Raw genomic sequence first — 21,188 nt, 5'->3', positions numbered from 1 at the left:
AAACATATTTTTTAGTTTTTTGGGCCCGACAAGGATTGACCTTGCTCCTACGTATTCTCATTCAAAATGAGAAATCAGGGTTACGTAGTTCTAGCTGAAAGACTGTTTGTTTGTTTGAAAAAGCAGATGTTTTTAATTTTTGGAGATTTTTATGTTTTTAATATTTTCGAGAAAAAGAAGGTAATGAGTACTAGGCCGACGCGAACGGTCGCACGAGTACTCATTCCTTTAAAATGATATTTAAATACTTTTAATTAATTATTTTTGAAAAGAGAGATAACGATATTAAGCACTAGGCCGATGCGAACGATCACACGAGCACTCATACCGTTATCTACTTATTTAGGAAAACTTAAGGGTATTGAGTGCTAGGCTGATGCGGACGATCGCACGAGCACACATACCATTATTTACTTATTTAGGAAAACTTGAGAGTATTGAGTGCTAGGCTGATGCGGACGATCGCACGAACACTCATACCTTCGTTTAATATTACATAAATAAGAGAGAAAGGTATCGAACACTAGGACGATGCGAGTGATCACACGAGTGTTCAACCTTTAAAACATATTTTTGTAAATTTTATTTAAGAAGAAGAAAAGGTTTTTAGCACAAGGACGACGCGAGCGGTCACACGTGTGCTTAAACCTTTAAAACGTATACTTTTTGTATATTTATTTAAGGAAGAAGAAGAGGTTTTTAGCACAAGGACGACGCGAGCGGTCACACGTGTGCTTAAACCTTTAAAACGTATTTTTGAAATTTTATTTAAGAAAAGAAGAAGAGGTTTTTAGCACAAGGACGACGCGAGCGGTCACACGTGTGCTTAAACCTTTAAAACATATTTTTGTAAATTTATTTAAGAAAAGAAGAAGAGGTTTTTAGCACAAGGACGACGCGAGCGGTCACACGTGTGCTTAAACCTTTAAAACATATTTTTGTAAATTTATTTAAGAAAAGAAGAAAAGGTTTTTAGCACAAGGACGACGCGAGCGGTCACACGTGCGCTTAAACCTTTAAAACGTATTTTTTTAATTTTTATTATTTTATTTAAACTATCAATATTGTATTATTAATATATATCTTAGGATAAGTAAATGTCTAAAATAAATAAATAGAACAAGATAAAATAAGACAATAAAGAAAAATAAATAAACAAAAGAAATTGGAGAGGTTGAACGGACGCTGGGAAGAGTTTCAGAATAACGAGCGTTCGTTAGGTAAAGAACGAACGTTCGTTGGGGGAGAGGACGAACGTCCATTGGGGAACATGACGGACGGACGTTTAGAAATGTGAGCTGAATGACGAGCGTTCGTCGAGAGATATGACGAACGGACGTTGAGAACGAAGGCTCAATAACGAACGCTCATTGAATGCATGACGAACGGACGTTGAGAAATTGAGGCTGAGTAACGAGCGTTCGTTGGGTGATACGACGAACGTACGTTGAGTACAGGAAGGTAGATGACGAGCGTTCAATGGATGATGTGACGAACGGACGCTGAGAAGAGGAGGCTAGTCTACGAGCGCTCGCTGGGGACGAGCGTTCGTTGGGTAGATGAGGTGAGTGGAGGCCAAATGACGAGCGCTCGCTTGGGACGAGCGTTCGTTAGGAAAATGAGGTTGGATGGCGCACACTCGTTATGGACGAGCGTTCGTTGGGATGATGAGGCGGGATGACGAACGCTCGTTATGGACGAGCGTTCTTTGGGAAGATGTGAGAAGTGGAGACCGAATGATGAGCGCTCGTTTTGGACGAGCGTTCGTTGGGAAGATGAGGCTGGATGACGAACGCTCATTATTGACGAGCATCCGTTGTGAAGATATTGACTGGATGACGAACGCTCGTTACTGACGAGCGTTCGTTGGGAAGATGTGGGAAGTGGAGACCGAATGACGAGCGCTCGTTTGGGACGAGCGTTCGTTGGTAAGATGAGGCTGGATGATGAACGCTCGTTATTGTCGAGCGTTCGTTGGGAAGATATGGGCTGGATGACGAACGCTCATTATGGACGGGCGTTCGTTGGGATGATGAGGCTGGATGACGAACGCTCGTTATGGACAAGCGTTCGTTGGGAAGATGTGGGAAGAGGAGCCCGAATGACGAGCGCTCGTTTTGGACGAGCGTTCGTTGGGAAGATGTGGCTGGATGGCGAACGCTCGTTATGGACGAGCGTTCGTTGGGAAAATGAGGTTGGATGACGAACGAATGACTAGCGCTCGTTTGGGACGAGCGTTCGTTGGGCAGATTAGGCTGGATGACAAACGCTCGTTATGGACGAGCGTTCGTTGGGAAGATGAGGAGGGATGACGAACGCTCGTTATGGACGAGCGTTCGTTGGGAATGATGAGGAGGGATGACGAACGCTCGTTATGGACGAGCGTTCGTTGGGAATGATGAGGAGGGATGACGAACGTTCGAAAAAGGCCAAAGGTTCCTGGACGTACGTTTAAATCTGGGCCTGGCCCAATTGAATGGTTTCTAACCTAGAATTTCCTAGGGGTTCTGGAGGTTCACTCTCATTCACTCCTTCACGCCGGCTCATGCTTTCTCCAGAGATCCAAGATCTCCTACTCAGCACCACGACTCACCGCCATCTCCGTCATAACCGGCCACCATCACCTCGCCCAGAACAACCTTGGCTTCGCCGGCGGCAACTCGCGCCACCAGAACCACCACCAGCCACGACGCCACTGTCTCCACCTTTCTCACTTCGAAAACGGCGATTCTCAGGGAGGGTCTTCCTCCGCGTTCATCTCTGATCCCCTCAGCACCATTATCCTAATTCAGTATTCTACAACGAGACGGTGAGCCTGAAGGTGGTGGTGTGTGGTTGCGTGGTTGACGGCGACGGTGAACGACACAATGACCAATCACCGCTTTGGCTCAGTGAAGGTAAAGTATGTACTGGTGTTTGAGGGCTGGAAATTGGTCATTGTTCTAGGCTGTGGCTTTGTATAATGCAGGTTGAGGATGATGGTGCTATGCGTGGGTTGGAATGGAGGTTCCAATGGAGGAATAAGGCGGTGACCGTGAGGCGTTGGTAGTGGCCGTGGGCGAATATGGATGATGGTTTATGAGTGGATAAGGGAATGAGGTTTGATGGAGGAATACAAAGCTTGCGTATGTGCCCGTGATGATGGGTGGGAGTTTCAGCAGGTAATGGAGATGATCAAGTGTTGGACGTGAAGATTGATGACGGCCGTGGGTGTTAATGTGTCTTGTGGCAGTGGGCGAATATGGATGAAGGAAGTTGGAGGTTCAGTGTTAAGAAAAGATGAAGATGGATGCTCAGAGAAAGAGGATAAACAAATGCTATAAGATTATAAAATGGGGAATGTAGCAGACTTACCATAGCATAAACAAAATGGAATAAGCATCAAAGGCAGTTACACAGTAAGCATACATGACCATACAGGGGAGCAAGAGGCTTACCTCTCGGAGCTCTAAGGCTACTGCTAGCTACGAATATCCGGTGATCTCTTCTCGCCGGTGCCGGTGCCAATGCTATATGATTTCAGATGATCGTTACTCGTGTGCCTCCCCCTTTCTTTTTCTCCCTGATCCCAACAAAATCCCCCTGCTCAAATCTTCGAAAATATTCTTTGTAACCACCTTGTCCCCCTCCTTCCAGACACGTTTCCCATACGCCAATTCCCACGTTTTTTTCATTTTTTCTATTTTTTATTTTTTATTTCAATTTTACTTATTTTCATTATTTTTAATTTTAATTTTATTTTTCAATTTCAATTTTTTTTTTAACTATTTTGATTAATTGACTTTAAAACAAATTGCAGATAAGAAAAATAGAAATTGAATTAAAAACAAAAATCTAAATACATAAAAAATAAAATAAAACAAACAGGTAAAATACAATAAAAGAAAAATAATAAAAACACCAATAAAAACACATTTTTTTCAACCCGGACAAAATTGAGTGTTGACAACTGCCCCTCTTTACTTAGATATTACTAAATAATACGAAAATTTAATCTTTTCGTATTATTTAAGTAAAGCTAAGTAAAGATAAAGACACTAATTTTGTCCGGGTTTCAATCATGAAAGAAAACGAACAAAATAATTCAAGTCACGATGCCCAAATAACCAATGTCAAGTAAAGTATCAGTAGCAAAAACTAAAACCTGGATTTGACCATTGCCTCGCAGAGGGCCAAACTCACAGAACAGAAATTTAAATCCGACCATTGCCATGCAGAGGGTCGATAACAGAAAATTAAAACCTGGATTTGACCATTGCCTCGCAGAGGGCCAAACTCACAGAACAGAAATTTAAATCCGACCATTGCCATGCAGAGGGTCGATAACAGAAAACTAAAACCTGGATTTGACCATTGCCTCGCAGAGGGCCAAACTCACAGAACAGAAATTTAAATCTGACCATTGCCGTGCAGAGGGTCGATAACAGAAAATTAAAACCTGGATTTGACCATTGCCTCGCAGAGGGCCAAACTCACAGAACAGAAATTTAAATCCGACCATTGCCATGCAGAGGGTCGATAACAGAAAACTAAAACCTGGATTTGACCATTGCCTCGCAGAGGGCCAAACTCACAGAACAGAAATTTAAATCTGACCATTGCCATGCAGAGGGTCGATAACAGAAAATTAAAACCTGGATTTGACCATTGCCTCGCAGAGGGCCAAACTCACAGAACAGAAATTTAAATCTGACCATTGCCATGCAGAGGGTCGATAACAGAAAATTAAAACCTTGATTTGTAACTTTGAAAAGTTGATAAATGCCGAGTAAAACATGAAGATTTTGCAAACAATTTTCCTCGCTTCCTCTAAGATGATGTTATGTCATGATGATGCATGGATGCATGGACACATGAGACCTTCATTTTGTTCTTTTCTTTTACTCTCGCTTTTCATCATTTTTTTTTTATTTTTTATTTTTTTTTTGGAAATTCCATGCTTGGAATCCATTGTTAATATTGTCATCAAACACAATGTATGTTCAAAACGCATTCCTTAAAACAACGTTGATTGGTATAGAACCTTTTAATGAGCAGAAAGAAAGTGTAACCCTGAGTTAAAATTCTTTTTATCGCTTTTTACAATCCAAATTAACTTGAACCCTGTAGAATGTGGAAGAATGGTTATGAAAAGCAAATGAATAATGATTAACGTATGCGTGTCCCTCCTTTGGGGAAAAGTGCTATTACATGTTGTGCTCCCATACTGCCCCAATTTTGCACAATGGAAAAGTGAAAAGATTTGGGTATGAAGGATTCCCCCAAATTGGATGATCTTCGATTGACAGGGAGACGTTTTTTTTTTTTTTTTTTTTTTTTTTTTTTTTTTTTTGAAAATAACACTGAATTGTGTCGTTCACCACATTATTCTGTTTCAAAGTTAAATTCGTGAGAAAGATTAGGACCAACAGTCTTCAGTCAGTGTGGACTTTTATTGGCTTGTACCGTGGCTAAAGGTCAAAGGGTTTTGAAAGAAAGGATAACAAAGGCCCAAATAAGTGTTTGACGGTTAAAGTCTTTAAACAAGAATCATTTGCAGGGTGCCCAGTCAATTGTCCTTAGGGATTTGAACTTCAAGCATATTTTATTGTTGTTGTTTTTTTTTCTTTTTTCTTTCCTTTTGGATCATTCTTTTTGTTGCCCCTGTTGTGATCCTTTATGATACTTTCCTTTTCATTCATTTTTTCTCATCTTTGGATGCTTATGATGTACCCTTTTAAATTGACGTCGACCTGTTAATGATTCTTGTCTAGGGTGATGAAAACAATTATGCATTTTGGCTCAAAAGGGGTGCAATTGGATGAACTGTTTTTTGACGATTGGATAACGAAAAACGGCCACACGTCACTCCGAATCTTGTTTGTCTGATTTTCTCTTGAATTTAACCCTGAAACTAAACTACGTAGTGCTTGACACATCAATTTCATTTTTTTTTATTTATTATTTTTTTTTTTTTATTATTTTTTTTTTATATCTCCCTAATCAATGGATTATCGGTGGTATGTAACATGATGAAAACTGCCCCAATATTAGGCATATGGCGAAATCCTTCGTCTTGTGGGAAACGAAAAAAATTAGGGTTCAAGTAATGTGAATGCAGATGCTTTATCAAGAAAAGAACACCGGTTACTCCCAAAACCTTGAATCAGGGAAGTATTCACCAACGGTATTTTTCAAAACTGTTTTCGAAAATACTATGTCTTTGACAACTTTATTAACAACAAACTCAACATGTAACCCCCTTTTTTTCTTTTCACCTCTTTTTTCGTTTTTCCTTTTTCGACATCCTCCAGGACCGAGCTCGCCAACCTGATATACCTGTGATGCTTTTATCAACACGTGCTTACTTATTTTCATTTTCACTTGACTACTTAACAGCTCAGCGTGACATGCAATATTTCAGATGGAATGTAAACAACCAAAATATGAATGAAATCACGTGAAATTTATTTATTGAATAAAACACAGAGTACAATAAGCGTTGAAGATAATATCAACATCCCTTTAATAGCAACCACTATCACGGAATCATCATGCGTAAAACTTTTTTACTGCATCAGAATTAACTGGCAATGGTAACTCCTCTCCGTCCATTCTCGTGAGAATTAGTGCCCCACCAGAAAATGCTTTCTTCACTACAAATGGCCCTTCATAATTTGGAGTCCATTTGCCTCTATGATCCTTTTGTATGGGTAGAATCTTCTTCAACACCAGCTCACCTTCATGAAATTCTCTTGGGTGTACCTTTTTGTCAAATGCCTTCTTCATTCTTCTTTGGTACAACTGTTCATGACATACTGCTGTTAGTCTTTTTTCATCGATGAGATTGAGCTGGTCGAAACGAGCTTGGACCCACTCAGCCTCTTCTAATTGGGTTTCCATTAAGACTCGTAAGGACGGAATTTCCACTTCAAACGGAAGTACTGCTTCCATTCCATATACAAGCGAGAAAGGCGTTGCCCCAGTCGATGTTCGTACCGAAGTGCGATAACCATGTAAAGCAAAAGGAAGCATTTCATGCCAATCCTTATACGTGACCACCATTTTCTGCACAATCTTCTTGATATTTTTGTTAGCAGCCTCTACTGCCCCATTCATCTTTGGACGATAAGGAGAAGAATTAAGATGATGAATTTTGAACTCCTCACATAACTCTGTCATCATCTGGTTATTCAAGTTAGTGGCATTATCAGTGATGATCCTGTTAGGGATCCCGTATCTGCAAATCAACTCCCTTTTTATGAACTTGGTCACCACCTTTCTGGTCACATTAGCATAAGAAGCAGCCTCAACCCACTTGGTGAAGTAGTCGATTGCAACTAATATGAAACGGTGTCCATTTGACGCCTTTGGCTCTATAGCTCCGATGACATCTATTCCCCACATCGAAAAGGGCCATGGTGCAGACAACACGTTCAAGGTCGTGGGTGGAACATTGATATTACTTGCGTATACCTGGCATTTCTCACACTTCCTCACATGTGTACAACAATCATTTTCCATAGTCAACCAAAAATACCCCGCTCTCAGTATCTTCCTGGCCATTGAGTGCCCATTCATGTGCGTGCCAAATGTACCCTCGTGTACTTCTTTTAGTATCAGCTCGGCTTCTTTTGCATCTACGCATCTAAGGAGAACCATGTCATGGTTCCTCTTATATAGAATATCCCCACTCAAAATGAAACCGCCAACCAACCTCCTTAACGCCCTTTTGTCGTTTTCTGATGCCTTCTCTGGATATTCTCGGGTCCTAAGATAATGCTTGATATCAAAGTACCAAGGTTTACCATCTACCTCCTCTTCGATGAAATGACAATACGCTGGCTTTGCATGACTCTTCATTTCAATCATTGGCAATTCTGCATCTTGATCAACTTCAAACATCGATGACAAGGTAGCCAATGCGTCTGCTAATTGATTATCTTCTCTCGGTAGATGATTAAACGTGATGGAATCGAAATACTCAATTAATCCCCTGATGTAAGCTTGGTATGGAATTAATTTAGTATCCCTAGTCTCCCATTCTCCCTTCAATTGATGGATGACCAAAGCTGAATCTCCATATACATCCAGAATTTTTGCTTTAGACTCTATAGCTGCTCGAATTCCCATGGCACAGGCTTCATATTCTGCGATATTATTCGTGCAATTAAAACACAACCTTGCCGTCATTGGAATGTATTGATTCTTAGGAGAGATAAGCACTGCCCCTATTCCATGCCCCATTACATTCGAGGCCCCATCGAATAATACCGTCCACGCTTTTTCATTTTTGTCCTCTTTATTCTCAGCAAATAAAGCCATGATATCTTCATCAGGAAATTCAGGTTGCATTGACTGATAATCATTAATGGGCTGATGGGCTAAATATTCCGCTAAAGCGCTACCCTTGATAGATTTCTGAGTAACGTATACAATGTCGTACTCCGATAGTAGCATCTGCCATCGAGCTATCCTTCCAGTGAGAGCAGGCTTTTCAAAAATATACTTGATAGGATCCATCTTGGATATCAACCAAGTAGAATGGCTCAACATGTATTGCCTTAGACGATGAGTAGCCCACGCCAGTGCACAACAAGTTCGCTCTAACGACGAATATCGTTGTTCGCAATCTGTGAATCTTTTGCTCAAGTAATATATAGCATGCTCTCTTTTCCCGTCTTCATCATGCTGACCCAATACACAACCCATGGAATTATCCAATACGGTCAAATACAAAATGAGCGGCCTTCCTGGCATAGGTGGACGCAATACAGGAGGGTCTTGCAGGTATTGTTTGACTTTTTCAAAAGCAACTTGACAATCTTCATTCCAGACTACGGCCTGGTTTTTCCGTAGTAACTTGAACATTGGTTCACAAGTATCAGTTAATTGGGAGATGAACCTAGCAATGTAATTCAATCTTCCCAAAAAACCTCGAACCTCCTTTCCTGTTCTGGGCGCAGGCATTTCTGTTATCGCTTTTACTTTGTCCGGATCAACTTCTATCCCTCTTTGACTAACAATGAAGCCCAACAATTTTCCAGACTTTACTCCAAACGTGCATTTGGCAGGATTTAACCTGAGTTTGTACTTTCTCAATCTCTCAAATAATTTCCTTAGATTGAAAATATGCTCCTCTTCTGATTCCGACTTTGCAATCATGTCATCCACATAAACTTCAATTTCCTTATGCATCATATCATGAAAGAGTGTCACCATTGCCCTTTGGTATGTTGCTCCAGCATTCTTGAGTCCGAAAGACATCACCTTATAACATAATGTTCCCCATAACGTGATAAAGGTCGTTTTTTCCATATCTTCCGGTGCCATTTTAATTTGATTATATCCCGAGAATCCATCCATGAATGAAAATAACGAAAATTTGGCCGTATTATCAACCAGAGTATCAATGTGTGGTAACGGGAAATTATCCTTCGGACTTGCACGATTCAAATCACGATAGTCAACACACATTCGAACCTTCCCATCCTTCTTAGGCACTGGTACAACATTCGCTACCCATTGTGGGTATCTTGCCACAGCCAAAAATCCTGCGTCGAATTGCTTTTGGACCTCCTCTTTAATTTTTAGTGACATTTCCGGCTTCATTCTTCTCAATTTTTGCTTGACTGGAGGGCATTCTGGCTTGAGTGGAAGTCTATGCTGCACAATATCGGTATCTAGACCCGGCATGTCATTGTAAGACCACGCGAATACATCTTTAAACTCCTTCAATAAGGCACGCAATCTTTCCCTCACTTCCGTTTTCATACTAGTACCGATTTTCACCTCCTTTATCTCATCATTCTCCCCCAAGTTGAGTATTTCAATCTCCTCCTGATGGGGTTTTATCTCCTTAGATTCTTGTTCCACTAATCTCAACAGTTCTGGAGAGGGTTCCACATCATCTTCGAAATCATCTTCCGTATTATTGATAGGGTGCTCAAAATTAGGAATATTGATATCATTATTTTCAAAACAATCATTGTCACATCTGCATCATTTAAATTTATGAAAAAGTATAAATAAATGAGGTAAACAAAGAAAAATGCCAAATGATGATGAAATGCAACTTTATTATCACGCTGAGTGAAAAGTAAAAAGAATCAATCCACAAAACTTCAGTTCTAAAGCCCCAATCGAAACTATAAGCTTAATTAAAACTATTACATTTTGTTCACATTAAGCATCACAGGTAAATCCAGTGTTTCCCAATTGTTGAGTTGCGTATCAGGGGAGCAAGCCCACACAAAGCTCGAACTTTGAGGCCTTTCTTCCTCTTCCACGGCTGCTATCTGGCCAGTGTTGATCCACCCAGCACTGCGGAAGCTTTCCTTGATGTCAACAATGTGAATTTTGCTCTCTCTGGGCCCTCGTCTTTCTGCACGGGCCAGACTGCGCTCTTTTCTTTCTTCAATCACCCTTTTCCTGTCTTCCTTGGTAGGTTTGTACCCCAAGCCATATCTGTTCTTGTTTTCAACGATTTCTAGAGGGAATGCTCGCCCCTGCCGATATTTGCCCAAACCTTCCCCATATATATAGCCCTCTCTTATCATAATCTTGGCCATCATAATAGAAGCACATGATAGGCGAGGATTTACTGGAAACGGTTCCACACAAGCATTTCCCACAATTTCCAACGATTGGAAGGCTGTCTCGAGAGCTTCTTCAGCCGCCTCGATGTAGCGCGTGGATGATGGCCCACTCACCAGAAGATCCTCTTCTCCTGATACTATCACCAGCTTATCTCCTATCACATACTTCAACTTCTGGTGTAGTGTAGAAGGCACAACTCCCGCCGAATGAATCCATGGGCGCCCCAACAGACAACTATAAGCTGGCAGGATATCCATAACCTGGAATGTTATTTGAAAAACGCATGGGCCAACTTGCATTGGTAAATCCACTTCTCCCATCACTTCTCTTTTACTGCCATCAAACGCCCTCACAATCATTGAACTTGGCCTCATATGCATTCCTTCGCAAGGTAACTTTTCCAAAGTTGCTTTCGGCATGACATTCAAAGAGGACCCATTGTCCACTAAAACACGCGCTATAACATGATCCAAGCATTTCACAGAGACGTGAAGAGCCTTGTTATGCCCTCTTCCTTCAGCAGGTATCTCTTCATCCGTAAAGGTGAGATAATTATTAGCAACAATATTGCCAACAATACCCTCGAATTTATTCAATGAAATACCTTGCTCCACGTGAGCCTCACTGAGTATCTTCATTAGCAACTTTCTGTGTGATGCCGAATGCATGAGCAAGTCTAACAAGGATATGCGAGCAGGCATACGGTTTAACTGTTCCACCACCTTATATTCGCTTTGTTGTATGAATTTTAAAAATTCACAAGCTTCCTCTTCAGAAACCTCTCTCTTCTCTTCCTTGTCGGGGATCTCCTCTGTCTGTGCACCTTTCCCCTTTAAGAATTCTTTTGCCTTCGATGCCATCGTTGCTTCATTATCATTAACCTTTTCTCGTGCCAACTCAGGTGACGTGAAAATTCGACCACTCCTAGTCATTCCCCCTATCCCTGATATGTTTTTGACGACAGGGTCAACGCTTTGCGTTTCGCCTGACGCATACGTCCCATATCTCCATGGGACGGCTTTTTCGTTCTGGTAAGGAAAAGGGGCTGGTACATGGATAACCACAGGCGACCTTCCTTGAGTTGGTGGAATAGAGGTAGTCTTAGTGAAACGAATCACCAATGGTTCTAGTACAATCATGCCGGATTCATCACCAGTTTGTGCAAATACATCTCCCTCCTCCCTCTTGTAACATACCTGCATCAGACCACGATCTAGCAGGTCTTGCAGAATTTCTTCAAACTTAATACACTCCTCAATAGAGTGCTCAGCCTCTGGGTGGAGCGCGCATGCCATACTCTCATCATAATCACCCTTCAAGATACCCACTTTCAGCAATGCCTCCAAAATAAACCTCCTAGAGCTTTTAACTTCTTTCACATTTCTCACCAGCTCATGTTCTTTCACTTCGACAGCATTCGTCGAAGCACTTCCATGCCCAGATAAAGGATTGGACTCGACACTAGGCTTATCCTCTTGGAACTTTAACCACCCAGAATCAATTAGAGTCTGCACTTTATGCTTGAAAGCCAGACACCTCTCAGTGGAATGACCAGCGGCCCCTCCATGATAACTACACTTTGCCTCTGCATCATAGCCTCTTGGGTACGGAGGCTGCAAAGGCTTCAGGGGACAAACGACAACTAGCCCTTGTTTGATAAGCTGAGGCAATAATTCCGTATAAGTTGTAGGAATTGGAGTAAAATTAACATAATTTCTATCCTGGTTCCTTCTTGGATAAGTATTGGGACCCGCATTCATATTGGAACCTACATTTGCCCCTCCCCTCCAATTATTCGTCGGGATGTATTGTGGTTGATAGTACCCCGGTTGTTGTTGAGGCCTAATTTGATGACCAAATGACGCGTTAGCTGCATGTGGATGTTGACCCCAGTATGGTCGATAGTTATGGGTGGGAGCTTGACCTCTCCACACGGGGGTTGCAGATGTTGCATGCACATCTCCCTCCTTTCTTTTCCCTGAGTTGAAATTGGGTTTTTTGGAGTTTGCACCCGCCGACGAGCCATATGCAATCTTCCCATTCTTCAACCCGATCTCTATCCGCTCACCTATCACGATGATATCGGCAAAATTTGAAGATACATTTCCCACCATATGTTCATAGAATGGTGGTTGGAGCGTATTTACAAACATTGCCACCATTTCTCTATCGTACAAAGGTGGCTCAACTTGTGTAGCCAATTCCCTCCACCGCTGAGCATACTCCTTAAAACTTTCGTTGTCTTTCTTTGACATGTTTTGCAGCTGTAAACGATCTGGCGCAACATGTGTATTGTATATATACTGCTTCACAAAAGCATCAGCCAAGTCCGCCCAACAACGAATTTGAGTCGGCTCCAAATGGGTATACCAATTTAACGCCACTCCAGCCAAACTATCTTGAAAAACATGGATGAGCAGCTGCTCATCATAAGCATATGCAGCCATCTTTCTACAAAACATGGTCAGATGGCTCTTTGGGCATGTATTTCCCTTATACTTCTCAAAATCTGGTGCCTTGAACTTATGCGGTAATTTGACGCCAGGAACCAAACTCAATCTGGCAACATCTCCGAATCCATAACTTTCATACCCCTCAACAGCCCTCAATCTTGCCTCTAGGCTCTCAAGTTTATCCTTTGCCCCATCGACATTACTAATTACCCCCTGAAACGAGGTATGTGGTGCAGCCCCTGTAGAAAAGCCCTCTCCGGTAATCACAGGTGGCACCGGGGTTACTCGTATTCCATCGGTCATGCTTGCATGCATCCCTTCATTTACCATAGGTGTAGACATTACAACAGGCCCCTGAGTACAGATTGGCGGTATGTTGACAGTGGTAGGGAAAGAGAATGAAGCCTGCTCCCCTTCTGCGTATTCTCCCACAGGTGGGGTGTAACCTGGAGGTAATCCATACATTGGGAACGAAACAGATTGGCTCCCAGCATTGAACAACGGAGGGTAATATTGAGCATTTCCCTCAACTTGCGAAGACGTCGCCCCTCCCGTAGTCTTTAGGGCTTCGAGAGCCGCCAAAATCTGGGCCATTTGATCCTTCAACTGGTTGACATCAGCCTTAATAGATTCGTGTGACTGCTCCCAATTCTCCATGACCCTCGAGTTAGCTCTGGTCCTGTACGGATGTCGTGGAAAATTTGCCGTTGTTTTCTCACTTGTACTGCTGATTATTATTATTATTTTTTATTAAATTAAATTAGATAAGGAAAAAATGCAAAACAAAAGAAAACATGATGCATGCTAGTGATAAGTGGAAATCACAGGATAACGATGACGATACTGATGGAAAATTAACACAAGCCGATACCAACAAACATCCCTTATCTTTCATTTAAAGGAAATTTGATCCATTACATAGTCTAAGGAACAAAACACATAATTCCGATGTACATCAATCCCGCGCCCTGGCAATGAAAGATTTCATCTCTCCCACCAACCATTTACAATGATTAATAAACAATTCTATTTCCGCTGGTGAGTTACAAAAATGAGTACTTGCTTCAGCATTCGACACCATCCTGGGGATGTCTTCAATTGCCCCGTTTGCCAAAGTAGCCAACTGAGAGAATCTTTCCTTCCAGTGCTTTACAGCCATTTCTTGCTCGGCGATGTGCTCTTCCATTCGCTTTATCAAGGCCTGATGCCTTTCTTCAAAATCTATCGACCTCCATCGCTCCTCCTGTTCCTCGATATATTCCTCCATTTGTTTTATCAGAGTTCGATGCTCTTCCTCTGCTTCTGTTAGCTTCCAACGCTCCCTATTCATATCCGCCTCAAACGACATAGCCATCTCTTTCATCTCATGCCCCGCTTTTTCTATCTGAATCTGCGCTTCTCTTAATCTCTTCAGGGCTTTTCGTTTATCTCTTTTGGCTTCTTCGTAGAGGTGCTTCCACTCCTTCCCCTCTTCTAAAGCCACCTTCTTCTCATTTACCCTCATGGATAATTCCTTACTCGCGGCAGCTAGATCCTGTTTCACTCGAAACGTGTAATCCCTCTCAGCCTTCTGGCTTTTGACAAGGTTTTCATAAGCCCGCGACTTTTCTTCATTATCATTTTTCATATCCACAAGATCATTACGCGCCCTTTGTAATTCGTTTTCCAACTTAGCATTTCTCACTTTCAATTTCTCCATCTCAGCCTTCAATTGTTGCACCTCTTCACTTTCTGTGGCTTGAGATGGTCCTTCACTAGCTGATTGATCCTTGATTGGCTTGAAAGGCAACTTGACTACTTTCACTCTCTCCAGAATCCAGGTGTGATAACTAATACTGCTATCCACTACTCCATCCCTCAAGTCCTTCTCTGCTCGAACAACATTTTCCCAGGCGCTTTTAACCTTTCTTAACAATTCGATGAAATGCCCGTCTTCGTAATAAATGAATAGGGTAGCAAGGTAATTTGATGAAGGTGCCCCTTTTATAGGATGCCCAAATTGTCTTTGCACCAAAAGAGGGTTGTAATTGATACAGTACCGGGCACCTATGAGAGGTACATTAGGAAAACTACCACAATGTTGTATAGCCAGTTTATTTCCGAGCCAAGGAAGGCGCCATTTTATACTTCTTTCGCTCAAGCCGGCAAGGAATCGGGCCCAATCGTTTCCTCCTTTACCTTTAAGCCCTTGGTGTGACAAAGTCTCTGATAGACTCTTAACGTCGACCATTTCCTTAAACACGCGCGTTGTCATCCATGTATACAACGCCGGTAAGCAACAAAGAATCTTCTTCCCCTTTCTCTCATGGCAAAAACTCAAAGTCCCATAAACATCCGCAAGAACTGCTGTTACAGGATTCTCTGATCTGGTTTTACTCGCCACGAAGACGTCTATCGCGGTGTAATCCACAAATTCTTCTATTTTGGGAAACAAGACAATGCCATATATGGTGAGGGCTAATACATCCATGAAAGTTTCCCAATCCTCTTTGTCAGCCAAGTGATGTAAATACTGCTCTAGATATCCCTGTGATAACCCATGCACTTGATTCCTCATCATCATCCTGTCTTCAAGTTCCTTGGGATGTAATTTCATGATGGTAGCAATAGTGGGTATAGAGGCATGATGCTCTAAATGTTGATAGGGAGTGGTGCCCTCCAATGGTAAACCCAAGATATGCTCGAACTCCTCTATGGTTGGCGCCAACTGAAAGTCTTGAAATGTGAAACATCGAAGCGGAGAATCATAATATTGTGCCAAGGCTGTGATAGCGGGTATTTGTACTTCAACCTCCATTAAATTCAACAAATTTCCATATCTTCTCTGAAAGGTTTCTCTCTTTATAGTCTTAAGCCTTTTGCCCAAGTTTATCAGCCTGGTCAAATTTCCAACATGAGTCCTTAGACTATACTTCTTTCTTAAATCGGAAGAGTCGGTATGCCGTGTAGCATCGGATCTTGTGTTAACATCCATCTCGTATGCAGTCAAGTAGGTACCTGTGATTTCCCTTAAAATTAACATGTTACTAAATGATGTATGAATATGATGCATGATAATAAAATAACATGACAAAACAAAACACATGCATGGTATGAAATGTAATATCATGAAAAACCGAACAGCGTGAGGGTTACAGAAGCATATATTCCTCCCTTCGTGCCCTACCAAAGGTTCATTGCTTTCAGTTCAAGGTCAAGTATATGCAATCTCACAAGGATGATTTCCTGAACCTAAAGGTCAAAGGTCACTAGAGCTATGGCCCCCTTCATAGCATTTCCACAACAGTCGAGTAATCAACTAGGTGTGAAAACACATATGAAGTGAACAGACTCTAGCTGGAGTTCTCACGATAGCCAAACAGGAAGTACATCCCAGAGTGACACCGCTACACAACTCCTCTAATTCTAAGCTACGCTCAGACCCGGGTATAGGGCCCCACTCATGATATGCCAAAAGTGTGTGTGTGAAGGGAGGAAATTATGCACACCCAAACCCTCACCTGCAAAACAACCAGAAAAATTCCCAGGCAGATATAAACATATTGTCTACCCTAGGGTTCAATATTCCACAGTTATTGTAGTTATTCTAAATATCAAGCATAGATAGAGAAAAGGGAAAGAAAAACACAAAGCAAAACCACACCAAATTCGCGCATATAATTAAATGGCTCGACTCTCTAAGCATCCCCAGTGGAGTCGCCATCTGTCGCAACCGGAATCGCGACGGGACGACGATCCAAATAAGAAACGGGTTTTAAAAAGAGATTTGGAGTCGCCACCATAGTTTATTATGGAAAACTATGGAAAAACCTCAAAATGATAAAGCACGGTCCACGAAAACCATATTCTGGGTTCGGGAGTCGGTTACGTGTAGGGAAGGTGTTAGCACCCTACAACGCCTGCCCTAAGGCAGTACCTTTAACTAAATGCGCGAATATGATGTGGTTTTCAAAATGTTTAATTATCCCCTAAAATAAAATTCTAAATAAACAAAACATATTTTTTAGTTTTTTGGGCCCGACAAGGATTGACCTTGCTCCTACGTATTCTCATTCAAAATGAGAAATCAGGGTTACGTAGTTCTAGCTGAAAGACTGTTTGTTTGTTTGAAAAAGCAGATGTTTTTAATTTTTGGAGATTTTTATGTTTTTAATATTTTCGAGAAAAAGAAGGTAATGAGTACTAGGCCGACGCGAACGGTCGCACGAGTACTCATTCCTTTAAAATGATATTTAAATACTTTTAATTAATTATTTTTGAAAAGAGAGATAACGATATTAAGCACTAGGCCGATGCGAACGATCACACGAGCACTCATACCGTTATCTACTTATTTAGGAAAACTTAAGGGTATTGAGTGCTAGGCTGATGCGGACGATCGCACGAGCACACATACCATTATTTACTTATTTAGGAAAACTTGAGAGTATTGAGTGCTAGGCTGATGCGGACGATCGCACGAACACTCATACCTTCGTTTAATATTACATAAATAAGAGAGAAAGGTATCGAACACTAGGACGATGCGAGTGATCACACGAGTGTTCAACCTTTAAAACATATTTTTGTAAATTTTATTTAAGAAGAAGAAAAGGTTTTTAGCACAAGGACGACGCGAGCGGTCACACGTGTGCTTAAACCTTTAAAACGTATACTTTTTGTATATTTATTTAAGGAAGAAGAAGAGGTTTTTAGCACAAGGACGACGCGAGCGGTCACACGTGTGCTTAAACCTTTAAAACGTATTTTTGAAATTTTATTTAAGAAAAGAAGAAGAGGTTTTTAGCACAAGGACGACGCGAGCGGTCACACGTGTGCTTAAACCTTTAAAACATATTTTTGTAAATTTATTTAAGAAAAGAAGAAGAGGTTTTTAGCACAAGGACGACGCGAGCGGTCACACGTGTGCTTAAACCTTTAAAACATATTTTTGTAAATTTATTTAAGAAAAGAAGAAAAGGTTTTTAGCACAAGGACGACGCGAGCGGTCACACGTGCGCTTAAACCTTTAAAACGTATTTTTGTAATTTTTATTATTTTATTTAAACTATCAATATTGTATTATTAATATATATCTTAGGATAAGTAAATGTCTAAAATAAATAAATAGAACAAGATAAAATAAGACAATAAAGAAAAATAAATAAACAAAAGAAATTGGAGAGGCTGAACGGACGCTGGGAAGAGTTTCAGAATAACGAGCGTTCGTTAGGTAAAGAACGAACGTTCGTTGGGGGAGAGGACGAACGTCCATTGGGGAACATGACGGACGGACGTTTAGAAATGTGAGCTGAATGACGAGCGTTCGTCGAGAGATATGACGAACGGACGTTGAGAACGAAGGCTCAATAACGAACGCTCATTGAATGCATGACGAACGGACGTTGAGAAATTGAGGCTGAGTAACGAGCGTTCGTTGGGTGATACGACGAACATACGTTGAGTACAGGAAGGTAGATGACGAGCGTTCAATGGATGATGTGACGAACGGACGCTGAGAAGAGGAGGCTAGTCTACGAGCGCTCGCTGGGGACGAGCGTTCGTTGGGTAGATGAGGTGAGTGGAGGCCAAATGACGAGCGCTCGCTTGGGACGAGCGTTCGTTAGGAAAATGAGGTTGGATGGCGCACACTCGTTATGGACGAGCGTTCGTTGGGATGATGAGGCGGGATGACGAACGCTCGTTATGGACGAGCGTTCTTTGGGAAGATGTGAGAAGTGGAGACCGAATGATGAGCGCTCGTTTTGGACGAGCGTTCGTTGGGAAGATGAGGCTGGATGACGAACGCTCATTATTGACGAGCATCCGTTGTGAAGATATTGACTGGATGACGAACGCTCGTTACTGACGAGCGTTCGTTGGGAAGATGTGGGAAGTGGAGACCGAATGACGAGCGCTCGTTTGGGACGAGCGTTCGTTGGTAAGATGAGGCTGGATGATGAACGCTCGTTATTGTCGAGCGTTCGTTGGGAAGATATGGGCTGGATGACGAACGCTCATTATGGACGGGCGTTCGTTGGGATGATGAGGCTGGATGACGAACGCTCGTTATGGACAAGCGTTCGTTGGGAAGATGTGGGAAGAGGAGCCCGAATGACGAGCGCTCGTTTTGGACGAGCGTTCGTTGGGAAGATGTGGCTGGATGGCGAACGCTCGTTATGGACGAGCGTTCGTTGGGAAAATGAGGTTGGATGACGAACGAATGACTAGCGCTCGTTTGGGACGAGCGTTCGTTGGGCAGATTAGGCTGGATGACAAACGCTCGTTATGGACGAGCGTTCGTTGGGAAGATGAGGAGGGATGACGAACGCTCGTTATGGACGAGCGTTCGTTGGGAATGATGAGGAGGGATGACGAACGCTCGTTATGGACGAGCGTTCGTTGGGAATGATGAGGAGGGATGACGAACGTTCGAAAAAGGCCAAAGGTTCCTGGACGTACGTTTAAATCTGGGCCTGGCCCAATTGAATGGTTTCTAACCTAGAATTTCCTAGGGGTTCTGGAGGTTCACTCTCATTCACTCCTTCACGCCGGCTCATGCTTTCTCCAGAGATCCAAGATCTCCTACTCAGCACCACGACTCACCGCCATCTCCGTCATAACCGGCCACCATCACCTCGCCCAGAACAACCTTGGCTTCGCCGGCGGCAACTCGCGCCACCAGAACCACCACCAGCCACGACGCCACTGTCTCCACCTTTCTCACTTCGAAAACGGCGATTCTCAGGGAGGGTCTTCCTCCGCGTTCATCTCTGATCCCCTCAGCACCATTATCCTAATTCAGTATTCTACAACGAGACGGTGAGCCTGAAGGTGGTGGTGTGTGGTTGCGTGGTTGACGGCGACGGTGAACGACACAATGACCAATCACCGCTTTGGCTCAGTGAAGGTAAAGTATGTACTGGTGTTTGAGGGCTGGAAATTGGTCATTGTTCTAGGCTGTGGCTTTGTATAATGCAGGTTGAGGATGATGGTGCTATGCGTGGGTTGGAATGGAGGTTCCAATGGAGGAATAAGGCGGTGACCGTGAGGCGTTGGTAGTGGCCGTGGGCGAATATGGATGATGGTTTATGAGTGGATAAGGGAATGAGGTTTGATGGAGGAATACAAAGCTTGCGTATGTGCCCGTGATGATGGGTGGGAGTTTCAGCAGGTAATGGAGATGATCAAGTGTTGGACGTGAAGATTGATGACGGCCGTGGGTGTTAATGTGTCTTGTGGCAGTGGGTGAATATGGATGAAGGAAGTTGGAGGTTCAGTGTTAAGAAAAGATGAAGATGGATGCTCAGAGAAAGAGGATAAACAAATGCTATAAGATTATAAAATGGGGAATGTAGCAGACTTACCATAGCATAAACAAAATGGAATAAGCATCAAAGGCAGTTACACAGTAAGCATACATGACCATACAGGGGAGCAAGAGGCTTACCTCTCGGAGCTCTAAGGCTACTGCTAGCTACGAATATCCGGTGATCTCTTCTCGCCGGTGCCGGTGCCAATGCTATATGATTTCAGATGATCGTTACTCGTGTGCCTCCCCCTTTCTTTTTCTCCCTGATCCCAACAAAATCCCCCTGCTCAAATCTTCGAAAATATTCTTTGTAACCACCTTGTCCCCCTCCTTCCAGACACGTTTCCCATACGCCAATTCCCACGTTTTTTCATTTTTTCTATTTTTTATTTTTTATTTCAATTTTACTTATTTTCATTATTTTTAATTTTAATTTTATTTTTCAATTTCAATTTTTTTTTTAACTATTTTGATTAATTGACTTTAAAACAAATTGCAGATAAGAAAAATAGAAATTGAATTAAAAACAAAAATCTAAATACATAAAAAATAAAATAAAACAAACAGGTAAAATACAATAAAAGAAAAATAATAAAAACACCAATAAAAACACATTTTTTTCAACCCGGACAAAATTGAGTGTTGACACATATGTATATGTGCAGCTCTTTTATGCCATAGCCAAGGGTTTTCCTCTTTAGCAACTAAACATGTTATATTATGACTAGATGCATTTTCAATATCAATCAAGTAAATGTTATTATGCCTAACACCTTGCAAAGCAATTTCAGTAGAATCTTTAAAATATACGGTGCATCTATCACGTTCAAAAGTTACCTTGAGACCCTTGTCACATAATTGACTTA

The 21,188-nt window shown here is 42.0% G+C and overlaps 1 protein-coding gene across 1 annotated transcript; it reads right to left on the bottom strand.

Annotated features, from left to right (window-relative positions):
* Window positions 1–2,576: 2,576 nt before the first annotated feature.
* On the bottom strand, window positions 2,577–19,961 carry LOC124845763 (uncharacterized). The gene is made up of 6 exons (XM_088105585.1): window positions 19,903–19,961; window positions 19,617–19,783; window positions 12,162–13,270; window positions 10,233–12,059; window positions 7,639–9,927; window positions 2,577–2,783 (listed from the first exon to the last, which is right to left on the bottom strand). The coding sequence occupies exons 1-6, from the start codon at window positions 19,959–19,961 to the stop codon at window positions 2,577–2,579; spliced, it is 5,658 nt and encodes a 1,885-aa protein (XP_087961711.1).
* Window positions 19,962–21,188: the final 1,227 nt, after the last annotated feature.

Source organism: Vigna umbellata, chromosome 1 (assembly GCF_029865625.1).
Source record: "Vigna umbellata cultivar VRB3 chromosome 1, Vumbellata_1.0, whole genome shotgun sequence".
NCBI classification, from domain to species: Eukaryota; Viridiplantae; Streptophyta; class Magnoliopsida; order Fabales; family Fabaceae; genus Vigna; species Vigna umbellata.
The sequence above is the reverse complement of the archived record's forward strand: the minus strand, read 5'-3'. Positions and strand labels throughout refer to the sequence as shown.

Bases quoted from the DNA above. Each gene is read 5' to 3' on its own strand.
- LOC124845763 (XM_088105585.1), bottom strand. From the start codon at position 19,961: ATGACCAATTTCCAGCCCTCAAACACCAGTACATACTTTACCTTCACT. The intron at 19,784-19,902 runs GTGATTGGTCAT...TGAGGGGATCAG, and splicing joins ACCTTCACTGAGCCAAAGCG to AGATGAACGCGGAGGAAGAC. The intron at 12,060-12,161 runs GCAAAGTGTAGT...GGGTGGTTAAAG, and splicing joins CAAGAGGCTATGATGCAGAG to TTCCAAGAGGATAAGCCTAG.